The sequence below is a fragment of the Hyperolius riggenbachi genome, chromosome 4 (genome assembly GCF_040937935.1).
Source record: "Hyperolius riggenbachi isolate aHypRig1 chromosome 4, aHypRig1.pri, whole genome shotgun sequence".
In the NCBI taxonomy this organism is placed as follows: Eukaryota; Metazoa; Chordata; class Amphibia; order Anura; family Hyperoliidae; genus Hyperolius; species Hyperolius riggenbachi.
Window position 1 is genome coordinate 386,534,994 of NC_090649.1, and position 24,784 is coordinate 386,559,777.

The window sequence follows — 24,784 nt, forward strand, 5'->3', positions numbered from 1 at the left end:
ATGCAACATGATTCACTGTCAAGAATATGGAGAGTTTCAGGTGGAAGATCACACGAAAACACCAAACTAATTATAGATGTGTCAGTGTAATGTACCTTCTTAAAAATATGTCTTTCATCTGTAAAGTAAAAGTCTTTTTCAATTAAGGAATCTCTTAAATGGATATTCTGATTACACTTTCCACCAAAGACATTATCTGCCTATATATGTGTCAGTTTCAGTCCCGCCCCACCCTTTAAGGTCTGACCAACCTGTGAGTGCATATGTTCCAAAGACATTAGAGTTTTCTCTAAAGCATCCATAATATAGTGCTATATACATACAGGCACAGGTGGACCACCCACAAGACAACATGGCAGGTTCTTGGGGCTGCTGGTTGTCCAGATGCCGAAATGCTTCCTCTTCTGAGACCCTGTCCCCATTTCAGCTTACCAAAGAGGGCAGGTGGATATCTAACCTGCTAACATGTCTAGGCCCACATTTCACCTCAATGCATACAGGAAATAAGTAACCACTTTCCTGTTTTCTTGTTGCCTTTGACCATAGCACATGTACGGTATATAATGATTTACATTGCTTTTTATTATTGAATTTTCTTTTCTTTTTTTTCTCCTGCACGATTTCAGGTTGAAGTTGATACAGTAGGAATCTTAGGCAGGGAACACACTTGCAGGGCCGTTTTCCCCTGCGTTTCCCAGGTTTCCGTCGGGTTTTGCGGTCGCGTCTAACGCGTGCGTTTTTCCGCGTGCGTTTCTGCGTTTCTGCGTTTGCATGGCATGTAGTGTCATGCAATGTGCGGAAAAAAGCAGAAAACTGTGTGGGTACAAAACGCGGAAAAAAACGCGAACGCAAACGCGCACAAACGCATGCGTCGCAGCGTTTCCCGAGCTAGGCTATTATTTTCAATAGGCTTTAAAATCGTGCGCGTTTTGCCGTTCGCGGCAAAACGCGCAAAAACGCATGTAGTGTGTTCCCTGCCTTACTGTATTTTTTTCTGCTCTTTATTTTCTTGTACCTGTGAAAACTAGGGTTCACTTACTACAGAGCTTCAGTTGGTAGAACTGGTACTCTTTCTGTCACTGTGTCTTTTGGTGGCGTTTCCCCAGCATGCAGCTCTGTTTTTACAGTCACAGCCAGAAGACACGTGAATGAACAGATGCTGCCGTTCTGTATGTTAGTTTCAGGAAACTAGACACCAAGCCACATTAACAAGGTTGTTTATTCACACAGAGGCTGAGACACCACCATCAGGATAAAGGAAGATACATTTCTCACACTGTAGCATCTTTTGTTTAAGCCCCATTGAATATTCAGTAGGAAATCTGTTAGTTCCTTAAAACAACACAGCTGTACAGTTTCATAGTTAGTCTTCACACATTTATCCAGTAATTACCGATGAAACTTCTAGCCAATGTAGAACACAACATTTTCTTTGGCGATGCAATGGGCCATGCTCATATTATCTTATACCTACAAATGTGTTTTATTCAAGATTTCTCTCGCTAAGTTAAAAGAGTAAAAACAAAAAACTGTTGTGGAAGAATTTAAACTCTTGCTTCATTGCAAAACTGTGATGCAAATATATCACGGGGGTGTTATTGTGCAATTACTGAGGTGACTTTCTTCCAAGTGTATTTATTGGATACAAAACACGCTGCTGAATACCAACATATTTAAGCACTTTGAAGTTGGAGGAAATCGCTTGTTTTGTGTTTTGAATAAATATCTTGTTTACACAAAGGGATAGGCGGAATAAGGAAAACAGCGAGCAGTGTAGATATTCTTAGGGCTCATTCACACTACAGAATGCATGTATGAATTTGATTATGTGCATGCGTTCCCAACACGCAGACGTCGACGGCTGCAACAGATTAGAACTCATCGGGAAAAGGGTGCGTTGTCCAATAAAATGTACCCGGACCCTTCACATTGCAGGAGCACATAGCTGTACTGTGAACAGTAACATGAAAGTATGGATCCCACACTGTGTAGCGCTTCAAAACTGACAGTGTAACACGTAGTGTGAATAAGCCCTTTGTCTTTCTTAACACTATACAGGTTACCACATGTGTCAATAGGTTTTCGGACACACATCATCAGACGTGATAACGCAGATGTTTTTCCTGGTCCGCCGATTTGTGGTGGTATCGATCACATCCTACGCGACTTTGATGTGGGATCTCACACAGGATCATTCACAGTAGTAGATAGGCTATGGGTTATTTGCACACAACACAGTGATGGGCACAATGCCATGGCCATGCACACACAGCACACTCCTAGTGTGATCAAGCCTTTAGTGTAATGTCTGTTGTAATGCATTACTCAACTTTGCCTGTTTGTGTTGTGGCACACAGAGAGAATTGCCCGTTTCGTTCCAGTACATTCCCTGCATAATATTAGCGTTGGTGTTGCTGGATATGGCCCTGCTCAGTTTGAGGACTGTTTATCAATCAGGGCAAAATGTTCTGTATTCTGTATCAATGCCAATCTGACCATCACTGAAGTCAATGTGGAAAATCCTGGGGGGCTTTTCTGATATCTGGAGAGCAACTACTGTAGCCAAATGCAACGAAATGACTGGGGAATCCCACACATGCGTGAGGAATGTGGTGTTGACCTTTTGTGTTGCTAATTATAAGGAGGGTCATGGCAGAAGCAGGAAATTTGGGCGCCAGTTAGTGGGAGAGATTTGGGCACCCCATTCAGAATACCGGAAATTGGGTGAAAAAATGGGCACCTACTATAAAAAAATGTGGCTACTAATAGCAGGTGCTTCGGGGGGGGGGGGGGGGGGGTCTTAAGGTTAAGCATGCAGGGGGATTCAGGGTTAGGCATCAGCTGGGGGTGGTTAGGGTTATGCATGGGGGGATGCTTAAGTGTAAGGGCTGGTTCAGACGGATGCTTGTGCAGCGTTTACCGCCAGCTTTCAGGGCTTGGCGTTAAACGCTCCCATTCAAGTGAATGGGAGCGTTTGTACCAAGCTTTTACGCGCGTTTACACGAACGCGGCGTTCAGGTCCCAATTTTCCCTGGCGTTCAAGGAGCCCCTGGAAGCTACATGTAGCTTCCAGGGGCGGTAAACTGCGACGGGTAATGTCCCCCTAGGGGAAGAAAAAACGCGACCGCATCCGAACGCAACGCGAACGCTGCTGAAGGCTCGAACGCATCACTACCGCGACGCCAACGAACGCAACGCCTCTGAACGTCCGTCTGAACCAGCCCTTAGGCATTGGCAGGAGGGTACTTAAGGTCAGGCATCGGTAAATAGGAGGGTTCAGTGTGAGAATAGGCTTACATTTAGCAGTAGTAAAATATCGGTATTATTTACCAATATTTTACTATCATTATTACCACATTAGCAATGTAGAAGATTTGGAAATGTACTGATATTCTACTTGCTGAAAATGGCCTCCGAAATTTCCATTGCACCGAGGAGTATGGTGACCAACAAGGCTGTAAGTCAGGACGCACTTACTTGTGCTGTTTGGTGGGCAACATTGTAAAAGTCGCAAATCATTCCATTTACATCCTGTGGGGTCTTACAAAGATGACTGGTGCCAAATGTGCAGCAACAAGCCATGGTTTCTTGTCAAGCGAGCAGGCAAATGAGGAGGATGAGTGACAAGGTTCATAGCAAATATATGGGATGTACAATTTTGTTTTTGACACCTCTATGAGCCCTAGGACTATAGAGCTTAGTGCAGATGATGGAGTTTTCTACACTGGTTCAACAAGAAATTGCATTTGCATGTAGGGCATTATAGAGATTATGGACCCCTGTTTATCTTCATGTAAATGATAATTCTCTGAGGTTGTCATCTTGTAATGATACATATAAACAATGGAAATAGCAATTCATTAAGTACTGGGTTTGTTCTGTGTATCATTAAGAAGGTATAAAATACATTACCTTCTAAGTATATTCAGTGAGTTCTATATCCTTGATGAGCCCAATAAATATGGAGGAATCAGTTGGGAAAAGATGGGGGACAAGGGCTGAATCATTCACTGTATGGAATCGCTTAAAAACAGGAACAAAGACATATTTGAAATTGCACTTCTCTGCCTAGAGGCTACTGTGAGTAGTGTCTTGCTCTCTCTCTGATTCCTTGCATGCTATTGAGAGTGGTAAGGGGGTTCTCATTCTTCCTATTACATTTAACAGTACTTGCTAGTAGCCCACCAGGTGCTGCAGGAAGGCTGCTAGACGTCACCGGAGGCTCGATAAGTATTTTAAAAGCCTGAAACCCACAGAAAGCAAAGTCCCCGTTATCCCTCAGGCATGCCGGTTACTTGAGACTTCCGATTGTCTGAGTTCCGGATAAGGGGCACTTAAATGCTGTGTATGTGACAGCTCAGGGGTGGTAGCCAGTGACTGGAGACAGAGCCAAAGACATCACATTGGTAGAGAAAGTTGATGTTAGGCTCACCAAGCTGAACTAGTATGTGATCCCTTGTAATGGAATCACTTCAGAAAGCCAAGTTACATTGCAGCATTCTCCGCATAGACCTTCCTAGGATAACATTCATTTGAACATCATTGTAAATCCATGCTACTGGCTGCATTTTGTGGTGTGTGTTAAGTAGAAAGCCAGCAAGACTCTAGAGGAGCGGAAAGGACTTTTAGAATTAACCACAAATTAGTATGTGTCATCAGAGCTATCTTTGTTTTGGATGGGAAGCTCCATGTTGAGTGTATATTTTAAAATGGAACATTCAGATGTTTTTTTCCACCTTGTAAACTTGCCTGTGTTGGAGAGGCAGGACTCGGGCAGCAGATAGTGCCAGAGGTAAATAAACTCTGTACCTGATATCCATGTACTTAGGGATCTGGACTGCCACTTCCTGCCACTAAATATTTACATCTACTCTTTCAGATGAATCCATGCAGCCGTCGCTGCCCAGCAATGAGAGCCTGCCCAGCTACTGCAAGAATGATGAAGGAGACATTTTCCTGGCTGCCGAGTCTTGGAAACCCAATGTCTGCACTAGCTGTGTCTGTATGAATGGGAAGATCAGCTGCTACTCAGAAACCTGTCCGCCAGTAACCTGCGCAAGGCCTGTCCTGAGGAAGGGTCAGTGTTGCCCATACTGCATAGGTGAGTCATTTTACCGTTACATAGAATATCCTGTACATCACTTGTCTTATGCAGTCTAGAGCATACGTGTTTTATTTCTGAAACAATTATTATATACTAATATAAAATTCTATTTGAATTGGACTACATTCCATCTCAATGAAGCCTGAGCACTTTCCATGTTTGTGATACCTGCACCTGTATTTTCATGGCTTCCCTCTACCAACCTGCTGACCCTTTGTTAATGAATGGAAGTTCCTCAGTGTTCCAATTAGCAAATTATTTTTCTGTGAGAGTCAGGTATTCTTTGTGAAAACATATTCTATCATAATACACTCATGTCACATGGCATGTCACATGACATGACATACAGACATCACATGACATGGTTGTTACAAGGGGAGTAGAGATTAGTGGATGTGTGACTGCAGTCATGTACCTGCGGTAGTAGAACTTTTAAATAATCCCAGGATTTCTTGGATTAATATTATTTATATAGGGCCAACATCTTCCATAGTGCTGCACATAGTACAAAACAAATATTGTGGAGCAGATACATGAGAAGCTCAAAACATTGTACAATCATCAGGGCATCCAGCAGCAATACAATACAATACAAAAGGCAATACAATACAAATACATACATAGTTGGTGTGTGCTTTGAGACATGACTAAAAATAGTGCACGTTCATATGATAGATTACAGCAGAATAAGAAACAATAGGAGGAGGTTCCTGGCTTTGTGTGCTTACAATCTAGAGAATGCAGCATGTGACTGAAGCAGCACATGCTCAAATTCATTAACATTTCAGCAGTTCTAGCTGCATCGCTTTTAGTGATCCAACATGGAGTAAATCAGCCCCACTGACTGACTTCTCTTGATGTGACCAGGCCATGTGATTATGGAGCATCATTATGACTTCTTCACCAGTTCACGGAGTATATCAATCAACCCTGGCAGATCAGGGATCTACACTGCATATCTGCCTGCATAGAAAAATTGTAATTTTATTTATTTTTTGGTAGCTTTATCTGTCTCTTAAGGTCCTTAAGATCTTCTTTTCTGATGTGGATTTGCTAAACACACAGACTACAGCCAGAGAAGCCTATGGAATTTCTGAGCTCGGCAGTTCACCTAAAGTAGACCTGGGGAAATGTGGAACAAGAACAGAGCAGGTTTTTATAAGGTCTGCCTGGACCCCGTCTTCTGGCACAAACACTTTGAGGCAGCTGCATTTTCCTTATGTATTTCCTCGCTATTTACTTTTTGTATACATGATGCTGTAGGAATAATATTGCAATGTCAACCAAATTACCTCCTGGACTTAGTAGCCTCTCAGATTGCAGTTTTGACTCCAGTAGCAGCTCCATAGGTATGTCAGTATTGGACCATCCTGAGGGCTTGGTTGAGACACTGTTATTTATAAAGTGTGTTAATTACCTGTAAATCTAAATGAAATGCAAAAAATGAGGTTGAGAAATGGTCATGTTCATGGATTTTGACCCAAAAGGTTTTAAAACGACAGGTTTTGGACTAGCCCATTTCCTTATGGCAATTCTCAGGCTTGCTGGCATGCTTCTGAAATACATAAGAGAAGGAAAATCCCTCATTATGAGATGTGAAGCTGGTAAAAAGGGTGCCTGAGGCGCTTTGAAAAGAAGGCTCCACCATGATACACGCAGCAATGAAATAGCTGGTGCCAGGGCTTCCCGCTATACAGATTGTGGCTATGTAAAGCCGCAGTTTGCATAGCATAAAGCCCCGCCCCCCGCTATTTTATCAGGCACCTCTGGGCACCCAAATTTCCAGTGATTGCCGCTAGGTACGGCTTGGGGGGTAGGTTAAGGGTTAGGCACTGGGGAAGGGGGTTAAGAGTTAAGCATCAGCAGAGGGAGGGTTCTTTGTGAGAGTAGGGTTAGGTTAGGTTTATAGTAAAATATCAATAAAGAGGCTATTGGAATTAAATAGTAGAGTATCTGTAATTTTACCAAAATTCTACTAGCTGCTTTTTTCCAGGTGCCTTTATTACATGTACGCTAAGAGATGCACTAGTCTAAACCATGTCAGAGCTGTCAGATTACTAATACTTCCTCAAACTGACTGCTACAGAGGAAAAAATCATTTATACAGAATTTTGCTGTGGAGTAAATGTAAATCTTATAGGCATATGTACAGATATATTGTGTCATCTTTTGTGATGGTGCTCCTTTAGGCCCCTTGCACGCTAGACAGGTTGCATCGCATCACAGTGTTTTCTGCCTACCGTGGGCGATGCAAGTCTATGGAGACTTGCACAGTTCACACAATGCAATGCGGCGTGCTGGAAGTACCCAAATCGCAGTAAAACTGGTGTAAAGGCTGCAGCGCGTTACTGCATGATCCGTGCCTGCAGTAATGTAAGTAAATAGGGGACGCAGTAAGTGTGCGCAACGGGAGCACGGTGTGGTGCGCATGCACGGACCGACGAGAATCCCACTGATGTACTTCCTGCCCAGCAGGGAGTACGTCTCTAGCCGGGGGGCGGCGGTACGCATAGGACCTGTCACCATGCCTTGGTGCAATGCTATGCACACTACTGTTAATTTAGCTTACAGACTTTCCAATGCGTAAACACCGAGACTCTTGCATATACCGTATGCTTCTTTTAATACATGGACTTCATTTATTGTTATTGCAATACATGCTTGAGCAGAGAAACTGCGCCAAAGTTATCCCTTCACTTTTTTCACTGTACTTGGCTATATGCCTTACTTACTTGCACAATGTACTGAGCTTTGACTAGACAGTTGCTTCCGCAGTGATAAGACAAAGTTAATGGGAATCCTTGGTCTAAAGTCCCATACACACTCAACAGCGGTCTTCTATGCAGCACAATTATCAAACAACTTTTGGTTGTTTGAACAATAGCAAGCAACTTTTTTTTGGTTGTTCAACTTGTTTCACAGCAAAAGTTGTTTGATAATTGTGCTGCATAAAAGACAGCTGTTGAGTGTGTGTCTGCACGACACAAGACAACAATAAAAAGTCTGAGCTCATGTTCAAACAGCATTTATATATGCTTTACTAGATGCTGGCCAGACAAGGGATTGGTGTGGTGTATTTAGTCTGCATACTCAATTTCTGCAAGAACTGCCAATTCCTGCAATTGTACAGAAGCACTGTTGTTTTGTTTTTAGTTTAGTGACCATTGTTGTTAGTAAATAAACAGTAATATGCAAAGCATAAAGTGTAAATGCTTTCTGGCACCTATTGAGAAGTAGAGTATAGAAATGCTGCCTGTATATGAGCTTAGATTGTTATTACTATAGCCTAGCTCAGCGGTAGCGAACCTATGGCACGCGTGCCGGGCCCGGCACGCGTAGCCTAATTTGCTGGCACGCCACCGCTGCTTATGAACTGGCCGCAGCGTCTATTAGACGCCGCCGTGCCAGTTCATAGCCCGCAGCCCCGCAGTCTCCCGGGAGGCAGACCAGGGCTACGGCAAGATGGCCGCCGAAGCCCTGTACTGGAGACTATTTGTCTCCAGTACAGGGCTTCGGGCGCCATCTTCCCGTAACCCTGCACTCTGCCTGTCAGCGGCAGCGCGGGAGACTCAGCTGCAGAAGGAACGTCCGGGGGAGATGCGCGCCAAAGCCCAGCAGAGAGAGAAGACTTCTGTCAGGTGAGTACATTACTTTTTTTGCAGGTGAAACGCGGCCCACTGTGTTATTTTCTGCTAAATGCCATGTTTCCCACATTGTGTTTATTTACTGTGAAATGCTGCCCACTGCGTTTGTTTTCTGGTGAATTGTGGCCCACTGCGTTTGTTTTCTGGTGAATTGTGGCCCACTGCGTTTGTTTTCTGGTGAATTGTGGCCCACTGCGTCTGTTTTCTGGTGAAATGCTGCCCACTGCGTTTGTTTTCTGGTGAATTGTGGCCCACTGCGTTTGTTTTCTGGTGAAATGCTGCCCGCTGCGTTTGTTTTCTGGTGAAATGCTGCCCGCTGCGTTTATTTTCTGGTGAAATGCTGCCCACTGCGTTTGTTTTCTGGTGAATTGTGGCCCACTGCATTTGTTTTCTGGTGAATTGTGGCCCACTGCGTTTGTTTTCTAGTGAAATGCTGCCCGCTGCGTTTGTCTTCTGGTAAAATGCTGCCCGCTGCGTTTGTTTTCTGGTGAAATGTGGCCCACTGCGTTTGTTTTCTGGTGAAATGTGGCCCACTGCGTTTGTTTTCTGGGGAATTGTGGCCCACTGCGTTTGTTTTCTGGGGAATTGTGGCCCACTGCGTTTGTTTTCTGGTGAAATGCTGCCCGCTGCGTTTGTTTTCTGGGGAAATGCTGCCCGTTGCGTTTGTTTTCTGGTGAAATGTGGCCCACTGCATTTATTTTCTGGAGAAATGCTGCCCGTTGTGTTTGTTTTCTGGTGAAATGTGGTCCACTGCATTTATTTTCTGGTGAAATGCTGCCCACTGCGTTTATTTTCTGGTGAAATGTGGCCCACTACGTCTGTTTCCTGGTGAAATGCTGCCTGCTGCGTTTATTTTCTGGTGAAATGTGGCCCACTGCGTTTATTTTCTGGTGAAATGTGGCCCACTGTGTCTGTTTTCTGGTGAAATGCTGTCCGCTGCGTTTGTTTTCTGGTTAAATGCTGCCCGCTGCGTTTGTTTTCTGGTGAAATGCTGCCCGCTGCGTTTATTTTCTGGTGAAATGCTGCCCGTTGCTTTTGTTTCCTGGTGAAATGTGGCCCACTGCGTTTGTTTTCTGGTGAAATGCTGCCCGCTGCGTTTGTTTTCTGGTGAATTGTGGCCCACTGCATTTATTTTCTGGTGGAATGCTGCCCACTGCGTTTATTTTCTGGTGAAATGTGGCCCACTACGTCTGTTTTCTGGTGAAATGCTGCCTGCTGCGTTTATTTTCTGGTGAAATGTGGCCCACTGCGTTTATTTTCTGGTGAAATGTGGCCCACTGTGTCTGTTTTCTGGTGAAATGCTGTCCGCTGCGTTTGTTTTCTGGTTAAATGCTGCCCGCTGCGTTTGTTTTCTGGTGAAATGCTGCCCGCTGCGTTTATTTTCTGGTGAAATGCTGCCCGCTGCGTTTGTTTTCTGGAGAAATGCTGCCCGTTGTGTTTGTTTTCTGGTGAAATGTGGCACTCTGTGTTTATTTTCTGGTGAAATGCTGCCCGCTGCGTTTGTTTTCTGGTGAAATGTGGCCCACTGCGTTTGTTTTCTGGTGAAATGTGGCCCACTGCATTTATTTTCTCTTGAAATGTGGCCCACTGCGTCTATTTTCTGGTGAAATGTGGCCCACTGCGTTTGTTTTTGGGTGAAATGTGGCCCACATTGCAAGATTTTCTGCTGAAATGTTGCACACATTGCGTTTATTTTCTGGTGTCTGGGGTAACTGTTGCTGCATTTATTATTAAGGGCTCATTCACACTACAGAACGTATGCACGAATGCGATTTCATGCATGCGCTGCCAACGCACAGGGATCGCACGGAATGCACGTTGTGGTGCACTAAAGCGTGGATGTCGGCAGCTGTACCCATCGGGGAAACGTATGCGTTGTGCGTTAAAATGTTCCCAGATGCGTTACAACGTAACGCATGGGAACGCACACCTGTAGTGTGAATGGTAACATGGAAGTCTATTGACTTTCATGTTACTATATGAATCTTACATTATGTGCGTTGCGTCAAAACTGACAGCGCAGCACATAGTGTGAATGAGCCCTTAATGGTCATAGTTGGCTATATTTGCTGCTTTGGTGGTTACGGCGGGTATAAATAGCATCATACAGTTTCTGCACACCCATGATGCGAATCCTCGTTTCACCACATCATGGCGGAAACACTGCTTTCTTATGCCTCGCTGTTACATCATTACGTTAGCTCCGCCGATACAATATCATGGCCACGCCCATTTTTTCGCGCCCCCCCCCCATTGGCACTCGGAGGTAAATAAGTCGGTGTTAGGTCGCAGTTTGGGCACTCGGCCTCTGAAAGGTTAGCCATCACTGGCCTAGCACATATCCATAGAGCTTGTATCAAATCTATGCTAAGACCATGATAACACAAGGATTACATGTAGTATAGAGGAAAACCCAAGCACAATCTGATTCAAGGTTAAAGAAAACCTGAAGCAGTAGTAATATGTAAGTGGCTACATTTTATTCAGGGGATGGGGGAATGGGACATCCATTGAGCCGTATGCTGGAAGAGAGCATTTCAAAACATCTGGAGAGTCCTAAATAATAATGCTGCTGAGATGGCACCTTTACCCCTCACGTCTGGCAACAATAAATAGATTATTGGACACCTGAACTGAAAGGAATGTGTAGGCTGCCATATTTATTTCCCTGTAACCAGTACCAGTTGCCTGGCTGTCCTGCTGGTTTTTGGCTGCAGTAGTGTCTGGATCACACCCACCTGAAACACGCATGTGACTAATCCAGTCAGACTTTGTTTTTTGGGGTTAGTAGTTATAATGCAATGTGCATTGTTTAAAAGGAAATAAATAAGCCTGTTCAAATCTCAGCCAGGACACTATCTGCATGGAGTTTGTGTTCTCCCCGTGTCTGCGTGGGTTTCATTCAGGTACTCCAACATCCCAAAAATGTACAGATAACTTTATTGGCTTCTAGACTACGATGGAGATTATTTAAAGACCGACAAGCTTTGTGTGCTGTGTGCACACATACGTTTTACCAATCCGATGTGACTATATCCCAGTATGTGACGCTTTCTGAAGTAAAGGCAGCTGGTTTTCCTCTGCACCTGCTGAAAGTCACTTCATATTCAAAATGGGCACTTAAAGAGGAACTCCAGTGAAAATAATGTAATAAAAAAGTGCTTAATTTTTACAATAATTATGTATAAATGATTTAGTCAGTGCTTGCCCATTGTAAAATCTTTTAAATCCCTGATTTACATTCTGACATTTATCACATGGTGACATTTTTACTGCTGGCAGGTGATGTAGCTGCTGCATGTTTTTTTGGCAGTTGGAAACAGCTATTTCCCACAATGCAGCAAGGTTCACAGACAGGAAACTGCCAAGAGTATGTACTCAGAATTTCTTTGTGGGAGGGGTTTCACCACAATATCAGCCATACAGCGCCACCTGATAGTCTGTTTGTGAAAAGGAATAGATTTCTCATGTAAAAGGGGGTATCAGCTACTGATTGGAATAAAGTTCAAATCTTGGTTGGAGTTTCTCTTTATCTCTCTGTTGTATTACCTCTGGTTGGCATAAAATAACTAGCCTCTATTTGCGGACAGACCCTGCAGTGTAGAACTGGGGATGAAGACACATAGAGCCATTTGGAAGGCTTCATTTTAAACATAAAGATATTTCAGGTTGGTGCAGAAAGGAGAAAAGTTTCTGTAAATTCGAATTTATTGCGTTGTTTTTAAGCTGCCCCCCTAAACATAAACCTGCTGTCTCCGGATAAATTCCACACATGCATATATAATCCATGACTATTTTTATCTGAAGACAGAAACTCATTTTTTTCCTCTGTATAACTTAAGGCAGGTGCAGATCAGAAAAATGCTTGACGTTTTTCTCCTGAATATTTTTTTCTTATATGTTATTAAGCTGCATCTTTGATGCCACATACCAGACTGGATTTTCAAACGAGTTACAACTAGTGTTTTCATAGACATCTCTCTCTCTTTTTTTATAATTCACAATTTTCCCTCTCATTCCTGTACTATAAAAGGGCATTGAGACAAGATTAAACATAGGGAAATACCATGCCTCTGCATTTCACAGCTCTCAGAGTATTCTTCATGTTCCCTTTCCCATCACAAGCATGTCAAACTTATTACCGCTATATTAAACAGCACATTAAAGCTTAGCATGTCATTGAAATTTGGTATATTATCATGGGAAGATTTCTGCATAGCATTCCGAGTTGTAAAATAAGTCCCAAATGATGCATTTCTATCATACGTATTGCTTTGTGCGATTGTACTTTTTGTAGCATTTTGGCATTACTAGCAGAGAAAAGAGAAAAACTTTGCAGCACCCTAACTAACAGTTGATTGATGAAGGGTGTCATGGGTAGCTTTGCTTTTAGCTTGCCTTAGCGCTGATAAATGGCTCTTGATCTAAACGACTGTACAGTGGAACTAGATGCGAAATGTGTATTTTGTAGTAAGGAGGAATTGTACAATCTGCTATATCCCTGATTGCGAGGAAATGTTTTATTTCTCCCAGCCCTTATCTATAGAGGCAATAATAGCTGTCCCAAAAGCATCTCAGGAACTCTTGCAACGGGCATCCTCAACGGTTTTATGCGAATAATTTCACATTTATTCAGTTATATAAAGAACCATAAAACCATATGGGGGTGCCAGGTATTCTAGCCTGCACAGTCAGACAAGGTAATTAATGCAAAGCCGGTTCTATACTTTTACCGCCCCTAGGCCAAGCATGTTGGGGCTCCCCTTCCATGTGCAGCAGTGCCTCTCCCATTCCATGTGCAGCCCCCTCTTCTATGTGTAGCACCTATATACTGTCTGTAGACCCTTTCTTTCATTTACAGCTCCCTTGAGCTTCAGCTTCCTTTTTTCATGTGTTGCCCTCCATTGTCAGCTTTCGCTTTTAAAAGTAGCAACCTCTATTTCATGCTCAGGTGCCCACTTAGGCTGTAGCAACCCAAGATTCGGGTCTTTGTGGCCTGTCCAGAAATCCAGGCCTGAATATTTGTATCTTGAGTACAGTAGAAGTATCCACTGTGGGACATGTACAACAGTAGATAAACACAACAGCACACTTGCATTGTATTTTAGGGCTATACGATTTGTGTACTGGGCGCTATAGAAGCAATGTACATGTTACTTGCATAAGAGGAGTTGCACTATGTGTACAACATGTGCTATTTCACTATGCTGGTAACATCGTTTTTTGGTGTGCCCACGTCAATGTTACCCCAGTTAGTGAACTAATTCCTTTGTATTTTAATACCTCAGGTGCAAACTTGTTTTCAATCCGAACCAGGAAATAGCTAAACATTTTAAAATGTAGGATTCATAATACAGAAATCATGTCTTCACTTCAGCTCTTAACAACTAGCATTTCTGTTACAGTTTTACAGACATTGTTTTATTGTTGCTTTTCTGGTTTAGGAGGTATTTTTCATCCTGATAATCAGTTCCATGACCTGTGGTTTCATGTTTAATGAATTATATTGTGTATTTAATTGCTTTACTGCTGTCTGCATAATCTCTTTACTATATAATACTTTGGGTAGAAAAGGATTTGTATAAAATAATATTAAAGTATAATACTTTGTTTCATTATCCATTCTATAACCTAGTTTGCAAAATCGGATTATCCAGTTTATGCTGTAAATGTAATGTAGTCTCTGTACCAATGTATGGATTTAGCAGAGTATTTATATTAATACAATGAGTTTGTTTGCACTGTAAGATCCAGCTGTAGGATCCCAACTTGTGGGGCTGACTTTTTATAGTATTTACACATAATGCATTCATATCAGCTCAGTGCAAACATCCCAGCTACAGAAGTGTGGTAATCCCTTCCTTCATTACCTAGCCAAAATTGTAAGAAAAAACATGCATCCACTTCACTTGTTATTCCATTGGAAGGACAAAGGATAGGCTAATGGGACTTTAATGGGGTTACTGTAATTATATTGGTAAATATCTAAAGTTGTGAGCTAGGTCTACTACTATCCCTGCCTCTGCAAGCATGTCACAATCTCCATTTATGGGTTCAGGTTAGGGAAAAAAAATTAACCAGTGAAATCAGAATGAGAAAAAATAAACAAACTAGACTGTTGATGTTTGGTTTTAGTCAACAGAGATGGGAAATGGCCTGTGAATCATTTATTTTTGCTTTATGACTCCTAAAAGCAGTTTGTAGCAGCTAGGACAGATTAGGCCTAGGTAGTAGCAGTACTTTCCTAGCTCTGTAGATAATTAAAGGCACCTGGGAGAGGAGGTTGTGGCAGATGAGGTCATTTGGTTGCAGGGATTGGCAGGCGTTTAATAGATACCTGTGTTAAATATTGGTAATCCATTGTCAATGCGGTGAGTTGGAGGCCTGATGCGGATAGTACCGATCGGCTACTACATAGTAATCAGAGATTGTAGCCGATCGTAGTGGTAGTGGCTGGATAGTGTAATGGTTAAGGGCTCTGCCTCTGACACAGGCGACCTGGGTTTGAATCTCGGCTCTGCCTGTTTAGTAAGCCAGGACTTATTCAGTAGGGGACCTTGGGCAAGTCTCCCTAACGCTGCTACTGCCTATAGAGCACGTCCTAGTGGCTGCAGCTCTGGCACTTTGAGTCCGCTAGGAGAAAAGCGTGATATAAATGTTCTGTGTTTGTTTGTTTTGTTTGTTTGTTGCGATCGTTTGAGTGTTGGGGTTAGAAAGTTTAGTTTAAGTACTTAGAAGGAGGTTTAGGGTAAGGCATTAGGTGGGGGTTTGGTTTAGACTCCTACAGGGGGTAGGGTTAGGCATTAGTTGGGGGGGGGGGGGTAGTTAAGGCATTTGCAGGGAAGGTTAGGCATAAGGTGGGAGGGTCGGCTAAGTCACTTGCGGTTGGTTAGTGTTAGGCATTAGGTGGAGGGGTTTAGTTTAGGCAATTAGAAATGACGGTTTAAATGAGAATGGGTGCCGAGTAGTGCATTGTAAAATATTGATACTTTAATTTACCAATATTTTACTATAAGCGGCACCACCCGGCACCCAACTCAAGCAATGCCGCAGCAAAATCTACTCCCGACTACCCATGTAAAATAGTGTCAGGGGGTGGTAAGATTAGTATGGCATGGCTGAACTAATCAGTCCTAAAAACCTTGTAATCCCAATAATCATCTTATGAAAGTATGACAAGCTCCTGATTCATAGCATGTTAAGATGTTTTTCAAGTCTTTACTAATCTGCTGGTTGCCTACCGTGATTCCTAATATGAGCCTCAATATTGGCCTTTCCACTCCTCACGTATATTGGTAACTGTTTTACAGTTATTTGACAGTTTTCCTTTGTGGCTCACTTCATGCCTCCTATGATCATGTACCAAGGGGCTGCCAACCTGGTATATGTTTAGATGAAGGTTTTTGTGTTCTGATACTTTCATTCCTTTGAGATTGCTAACTACAAAAGACCCAACAGCTTAGCATCCTTAGAAATGCCCAGACTTGCCCTCCATGCTGTTTCCAGAGCCTGCTAGGTCACTTTTTGTGGTTTTATGTTTAAAGTTTTTTTCTTTTAATGGATCTACAATTTCATACTTCTGTTTTTGTTCCACAAAATATGAGACTTCCTCTGGTGAATGAACAGTGTTTCTTTTTTACCTGGCCAGTTAATAGATACGTTCTTAGCACAGTTCTTCGTTTACTGTTTGCTGCTTCACTAGGGTAACGCTCAACAGTATAGTATAAATAAATTCAAAGTACCCCGACCTTGTTTTTAAATTAAATGTTTTTAATGCTTTTTTATATGTGGTGCTGTGACCTATGAGTCACAGCACCATCCTACCCTTTTAGCGCTCCCCCCCCCCCCCCCCCTTGCCCCTTTCTGCTAAGCCGTAATGCAGAGCTCGATGATGGGCGGGGAGGAAGTGTAAGTACTTCCTCCTCTCTGCCAGTCCTCAGGAATGCCCCCTCCACTCGCCACTAATAGTTCCTATATGCACAGTACAGCTATTAATTACACTATCATTACGAGCAAAATTACCTCTAGACTGCACACAGTGCAGCTCCCCAGTGTTCTGTGCATATAGGAACTATTAGCCACGAGTGGAGGGGGCGTTCCTGAGGACAGGCAGAGAGGAGGACTTACTGACACTTCCTCCCTGCCCATCATCGATGTTCTGCTCAAGTCGAATATTTTGGCTGACAGGGGGTTGCTGAAAGGGGAGGAAGGTGTTATAACTTATGTCACAGCACAACAAATAAAAATAAATAAAAGTATGTTATTTTTAAAGCAAGTTCAGGGGTGTTTTAAAGGGAACCTGAAGCGAGGAAAATTATTTTAAATAAACACATGACGTAGCTGCAAATGAATATTGCATACTTACCTCGCTCTCAGTTCCTCTCAGAAGCTCACCATTTTCTTCTTAGAGAGAGTCCTTCCAGTTCTGACAAGATTTTGTCAGAACTGAAATATACCAGTTGCTGTCAGCTATATATCAGCAGTTGTCAGTTACAACTGAATGTGCAAGGTAATGTCCATGTTTCCCTATGGCTCAAGTGGGTGATATTACAGTTTAACAGTGTGCTGACCAGAAAGCTGTTATGGGGTAATGGCCATTTAAAACTGAGAGTTCCATTGATCACAGTGGACAAATGGGACGCAGGAGAGGAGAAAGAGATTGAGGAGTAGACTACACAGGAGGTAAGTATGACCTGTGTATGGTTATTTTGACTCATTATTTTCAGTTCAGGTTCTCTTTAAGAAAACCTGGTTATTTACAGTTTCATACAAGTGTGACCATTGTTTATTGGCAGACAGCCTAACGGGAGTCCTCTTCATGCACAAAATGATTTGCTGTCTGCACACGCCCGATCTGTTCTTACATGGGCTACAGATTGTCAAGATTACAGCCACAGCTTGCTCAGAATGACTCTTAAGGTGGCCACTAACGGTCCAATTGCTAACGAAAAATCATTAGAGCGATCAGAAATTCTGATCGGAGTGGTTGTAAATAATCTCCATTGATGGGCACAATCGGTTACTAACAGTATGCATGGTAGATTAACCAACCCAGTTCTATGATCTCATTTGAAAGCTGGGTGAGAACTGGGAAGGGGGTATCTCCCCCTCACATGGATGGAAGCAGTTCCTGTCACCCATATGAATCAGTCAAACAAACTAGGAAAAAAATAAAACACAAACTGTAAATGTTATACATAACTATAGCCCTGTCTAAAGCTTCTTTCTAGATATTATTGGGCAGACAGATGTGTAGGCATAATTTAAGTGCCAAAAGAAACACGTTCAGAAATAAGATTTCCAAGATCCACACATGCATCATCTTGCCTATAGAGGGCGGGGGGGGGGGGGGGGGGGGGCACAGTGCACTAGTCATGCTATACTGGAGGGCATCAGGATATAGACACCTCTACTCTGATGTCCCAGGAAGGAATCTCATGTAGCCCTGGAATAGACAATACCAAAGACTTTCTTTTGTTCTATACAATATAATTTTGTTATAGTAAACTCTGATATAGTAAATGGGTGTAGTAAACTTAATGTTCAGGTCCTGGCCAAATGTCTGGTTGTTTTTTTTTGCCGATGTGGCAATCTGTATCCGGCTATAGTGGAAAGTGGGAGGGCGCATGCGTCATATGTCAGTCAGAGAGCCTTCTAGATCAGATTGTACTGTGAAACCCTGTCATGTGCCGCATACACAGGTCAGGTTTGAGTGTATCTCTGCAGGCAGTAAAGCACTGCAAGTACATGAGAGACAAAACAATCATATCTTCGAGCATATTCACTAAAATTACCTTGCACACACAGCGCACAGCAGTTCTACCAGTATGTGCAAATAGCACAGCAAGTGTCACCTAGTTAAAGGAATACTATCGATTCACATATTTTTTTCAATTGACACAGAAATTGTTTGGGAAGTGCTGCTAATTACTGGTGTATACATTTTAGAAGCAACTTCTTTATTTAATGTTAGCAAAATACTTTCAAACTTTACTGACGCCAAAACTGACGGCTGACTGAGCCATGAGGAGAGGGGAAATTCCCCTCACACTTGATCAGTTAACTCTATGTGTAGCTCTGTGTGTGACAGAGAAGAGAGCTCCCAACAGCTGCAGCTCCTGTGTCCTGTGTTTCTGACTGAAGTGTCTGAAGAGAGCAGAGGAAATGTAACTAATTCTCACAGCTTTTCACACTGCTTTTGCTTTCAGAGTTTGATATGTTTGATGTTTGCTTTCTGTAGTATGATATGCAACTCTGGCTGTGCATTGAAGGAAAATGTTTACACAGCTACTTAGACATTATTTGCACACTGTCATTTTAGAACACTTGGGTATCGATAGTATTCCTTTAACAGTAGTTTGCTAGCATAACATGCTTTACGCTAATTACGTAACACGTGTTACCCTAGCAATGGGCACTTGCCTATGTGGTGCAAGTAGCGCTACTTGCACAAAGTGTGTTTCTGCTTTCAGCTCAGCTTCTTCATATCTCGTACTGATCATGGTGATAAGCTGAAATATTGAAGTATACATTTTTCGTCAGTGCAGAGGAGCAGAATATTCTCCTAGCATGCATACTTGCTCTGACCGAGGAAGGAAAATATATTAGGCTGATCCTCAAGCTATACACTTTGGCTAAATGCAGCTGTTGCATTTTATTGCTCTATCTCTGAATGGAATAAAATCAACATAGAATTTGCATCAACTCAGAAATATTACCATCTGGTTGACCATGCCTAATCATTGTTCTGACCAGATACTGGATTCTGTATACTGGATTCTTAACCTGAATCTGTTCTTAAGTTGGAACACTGTTCAATCTATGTCCCCTGTACTTTCTCTGTGCCCCTTGTGCATTCAGTGTCCCCCTCTGTATCACCTCTGCCCTCTGTACCTGCTTATACAAGTTTAAAAGACATTTTTTCTTTGAATTTTTTAAAATCAATTTTCTCAAAAACTAAAAAGTCCAATTTGAAAATGTTTTTTTAACTTGTTCCCATGGAAACACAGAATCCATGCCGTTCGTATCGGCAGGTCGTTCGTAAATCAGGTACTACCTATATGTAAGTAATGCTATTGCATAGAGCCTGATGCAAGGGTGTTAGAATAAAGCCACTGTAAGAACAGCTGAAAGCAACCATAGCTGTGCTGTGCACATGAATATACTTCAGGCACGGGTAATTCATGTGCTCAGAAGGCAACCAGAGGTCTTCAGTTGTGCTGCATTACTAACCAGGGACAGTTCAGAGTATAATATATGTGTAGACATAGGGCCTGATTCACAAAGCGGTGCAAACTTTTTCGCGCGCAATTTGCCGCGATTCGCGCGATCGCGGAGTTTTGCTCGCGCAATTTGCCGCGATTCGCGCGATCGCGCGAATCGCGGCAAATTGCGCGTGAAAAAGTCCGCGAAAAAGTTTGCACCGCTTTATGAATCAGGCCCATAGTAACAAATATGCCTGGATCTGGTGACCACTCCTTCTAATTGTCTATAGTATGTGTAATATGTATAACCACACTTCCCAGTATTTGTTCTAGAGTGAATTGACTATGCGGCTACTTTGTTAACTCTCATATTGCCCCATTCGTTCATCCTTATTTTCTAGCCTAATAATATCATTTTTATTACAAAATAAGGGAAAAAGTTGACATTTTCATGAAAACAAAAATGTAATTTGGAGATATATGGGAGCCATGCCACACACAAAAAGTGTTCTTTTCTGATGTATGAAAGCACCAGCATTTGAGAAATGGATAACTGGGCAATCTTCCCTCTAATATTTGGAGATATAGGAAAGCTCAACCCTTCTAGTCATCTTTAAGCAGGCCACTGGATTAGACATCACAGTCAGTGAGCTACAATGTCTCCTCTTGGCAGCTAATGGGGATTTGCCAGGCTGGGCATTCCATTTAATTGACATGCCAGCAAGGTGGATCTCATGATTCAGAGACTGTCTTACCCATTTTATAAGATACAATAACTTTAATTGAGAAGAGTGAGGAAGTTTCTTGAGAATTTCAAAGTTGAATGAGGAATTGGCAGGGGCGTAGCAATAGGGGGTGCAGAGGCTACGACCGCATTGGGGCCCTTGGGCCTGAGGGGCCCTCCCTCAAGCACAGTATTAGCTCTCTATTGGTCCTGTGCTCATAATAATCACTTCTATAGATACTTTAAATAGTGGTAATCATTAACAAACTGTTCCCCATCCCCTTCTCAAACCTCTGACACTGAAATTGCCATTGGCAGGTTTTGGTGTGCCGTATCAATTGTTATGTACAGAATGCTTGGGGGGCCCCGATGTAAAACTTGCATCGGGGCCCACAGCTCCTTAGCTACGCCACTGGGAATTGGGGACCATCAGAAAGTCCCCACAGTGCCTGTTATGGGCATATAAGGCTGTAGGCTTCCAATAATACTTTTTATTGGACAACTATACCAATCATATGCTTGTAAGTCTCTGAGTTAATGGCAGTGAGCTTGTACCTGCTAGTGCACGTTGATTCATACTTCAGCTGTCTGTTCAATCTTATTTTACTGAGCTATAAATTGTAAGCTTTTCGATAAGGATGTTTATTACCCATAATTCTCTTCCCCTGTACAATTTTAAACTGCTAGCTGCACTTATCTCAGCAGAAGAGCTTGAGCCAGTGGAGTGCCCTGAGCTGTTACTGGGCAGTCGTCTCCCCGCACAACACATGTCGTTTCAGAACTTTCTCCTTGTCATTCAGTTTAATCTCTCATTGCAATTCCTCTGGCTGTGTATATATTCTTTAAGTCAGCATCTGTCGATCACTGATTACATTCCTTCAATTTTTGAGTCGCCTAAGAAGCATGGACCAATGATTTTAGTTGTCTTATCTGACAGGCGTGTGATAAGCGGAATAACATTCAGGGTTTTACCAATAGTCATCTATGCTGTGCTAAGTATGTCTGACATTACAGGAAAACTGCCCTCCACCACCATAAGTCCTGGTGCTAATGGCGTGTTTTTCCAAGTAATTCTCGCTGTTGCCAATCGATATTTCAAAATAAAATCAAGCAAGACTTCTGCACTTGTAAATCATTAAAACGTGAGGCCGTCTGCTACAACACGCGGCTTTTCAATTTGTTCATCGTCATTGTTATCTTCTTTAACAATGTTCCCTCTTAATTGGTTTTCTAATGTAAATGTGACATGAATTATTAGAATGTGGGATACTGCGGAGATTTAAATCAGCCATGCTGTGTTGTCTCTAAGGAACATATCTTTGGTATATAAGTGACTTGTTAATTCTCAGTAAGTTTTTAAAGTTTTCAGGATTACTTTCAGTAAAGACAAAATAGTTGCCTTTGTGACCAATATGTTCATCTTTCATCTTCATACAAAAGAGAAAAAAGAATGCTACAGGGGTTTTACATAAAACTTACTGCGCCCCACCATTATGTTTCATGCCTATGACCACCCGGACAGCCTCATTCTGACGTAGATAAGGGATTCAGCTTCAAAAAGAGAAAAATATTTAACGAAAGATGAAGTATAAAGAGTGAGTCTGAAATTATCCAATGAAGTGCAGAAGGTGGGGTTAGAGAAAAGTAAAAAAAAAGACAAAACAGAAAAACAAACAAAAACAATCTGAAACACTGATGGAGGCGCCCTTGATGATAGACAACAACTAAACTACTATACAAGTGAGAATTGTAATGTCTTACCTTCTCAGAAGGACAAACCAATAATTAATGGAAAGAGGTATTTATTCATGCAGAATAGACAACACATTTCTTGGGTCTCAGCCCGCTTCATCAGGCCGATAAAAGTGCCCAAAATGTTGTAGGCCACGCACACTGGCCATACTCTTCGTGATTAAACAACTTTACTAGCACAGGGATGTTTGTGATTTTCCACAGCACTGTATTAAAATGAAATGGCACACAGTCTCCATTGTCTCCTGCCACTCCCATCACAAATCGGCTTTGACATCTGCCATTAGTCGTACAGCAGTTCTGCTGCTGTAAGCAGAGCAACCAATCAGCAGTCTGCAAGACATGTAGTCACATAAGCAGACAATACTCAGAGGCTGATCCAGGCTGCTCTCTCTTTAGTGCTTCAAAGTATAATGACTCATACACATGAACCACAGCGGTGGCTCGAGCCATAAAAAAAAAAAGCAGCGACAGCTCGTCGACCAGGTCCCTTTGTGCAACAGCCGTACACACGGCGCACAGAGGGACACAGATTCGGCGGAAGCTGTCACCAAAGGTTCCTCTCCCCCCGCCGGAAGCTCCATACATTGTGTAAGGAGTTGCTGTCGCTAGTCCGCATACACACGGCGGACTAGCGACAGTTGCGTCGATGTTGCGGCGACAGCTGTTGCCGGCGATTGGCCGTGCCAGCAGCGACTAGCGACAGTTCGAGGTGCGCACCTCCTACACACGGGCGACCTGTCGCTGCAACACGCGAGTGCCACGTGGTTGCGACGACAGTTGTAGCCCGTGTGTATAAGGCTTAAGGAAAGAGCAGTCTGCTGTCAACAGGTGGAGGGTTTAAGTGATTGCCTTATTCCTTTTAGCTCAAAACAGGTACTTTATTATTATGAGGGTGCATTTACATTTCAAAAGCCTGTAAATCCAGAACACCTAAGATCTTAAATTCTTCCCCCAGGAGGTTCCACACTCTAGATTCTGCCCCCTTTGTGCTGGTAAACACAATAAAAACTTATATTGAAATACTTGACCTTTAAAAAAGAATGTAACTGTACCATATGAAAGCCATTGTATGTGCCCAGATGTAGTTGTTAATATGGCCTGATCTTTCACTGTGGAAAGACTGTCTAATTATGTTATTTGGGGGACATGTTGCCTAATTATGTTTTTTGGAGAACATGTCCACTTAAAGTCTGTTTCCATTTTTAGTGGAAAATACATTGTTAGACTGGTCCCTCCAAATGTTGCCACAAATGTACTAAAACAATGACCTCATTTATTGGTTTCAACCTGTGAAGCTCCCAGAAACCTCTCCAGGCAAATTCACTGTAGTTATAATTATTTTGGGGACATGCTACCTACTGGTGCCCTTACATGGTACATTTTTTTCATTTTTTTGATTAGGTAATTTTATTTGATTATTCTGTTAGATCGAATATAAAGATTTTTCCAACATGTCCAATCGGATTTTCATAGAAAAAAAGGGATAAGGGGAAAAAGCTTATTTTCGACTTTCATTTGATTCACTTGTTTTGGTCGAACAAATGGGAAAACCAAACTTTTTTTATTGTACCATGTATGGGCACCAATACTGTAATCTGATTTCTAGATATGGTAGCTGTGGACAGCAGGACCCTGTTTTTTTCCTTTGGGGGGGGGGAGGGGGAACCAGGAAGTTTATCTAGTATGGGGTATAGAAATTACTGATGGCACTGATTACAAAAAAATATAGGATGTTTGTGCTGCACAAGGAAAGGATTCATTGTGTTTATGGATTTAGGGATTTAGGATTTTCCATCTTTTGTTCACTCTGTCACAAGAGCGTAACCTATCTTTTTTCACCTGTCCATAACGCTCAAGTAAACTTGCAGTTAACTGGAAATAACTGGACCACTTTAGGAGGATTGCATCAATTTCAAAGCCTGTGTGTCATTTGTCAGCCCAGCCTGACGGATGCACCAGTGGTCACAGACTAGGCTGCAGGACATTAGAAGGCAGTGACAGCATGACATCTCCCACTCCATAATACAGCCTCGCTTAGGGAGCCAAGAGGTTTGACACTAATTGGGATAAACACTAAAGTGACATACAAAATATCTGAAAACCTGGGGAGAGAGGATTATTTTCATCTGAAAGTGGGAGCCACTTTTTAAGAAGGATAAAACTGCTGCTGCTCAAGTCACAAATGCAAAATCACATTTATCAATGTCATACGTCCCTAGAATGAATGCTGAACCATTATGAAAATGCTTGTTTCTCAGTTTTTATCCTTGATATTTACCAAAAGCTCTACACAATACACAAAATAACCACGAACACACGCCTGGATTGCTTTAATCTACTGACAAGCAGTCAC

The 24,784-nt window shown here is 42.4% G+C and overlaps 1 protein-coding gene and 1 long non-coding RNA gene across 3 annotated transcripts in view; one reads left to right on the forward strand and one right to left on the reverse strand.

Annotated features, from left to right (window-relative positions):
- CRIM1 (cysteine rich transmembrane BMP regulator 1) overlaps window positions 1-24,784 on the forward strand; it is a 982,593-nt gene that overhangs the window by 910,373 nt on the left and 47,436 nt on the right. For both annotated transcript variants that reach the window (XM_068232129.1, XM_068232130.1), the window contains exon 13: window positions 4,880-5,101. In XM_068232129.1, the coding sequence (XP_068088230.1) occupies window positions 4,880-5,101 (222 nt within the window). The remainder of the gene's footprint in view (window positions 1-4,879; window positions 5,102-24,784) is intronic.
- Window positions 6,109-16,040, reverse strand: LOC137504121 (uncharacterized). The gene is made up of 3 exons (XR_011019428.1): window positions 15,990-16,040; window positions 6,397-6,529; window positions 6,109-6,226 (listed from the first exon to the last, which is right to left on the reverse strand). It is a non-coding gene; the product is annotated as an uncharacterized lncRNA (long non-coding RNA).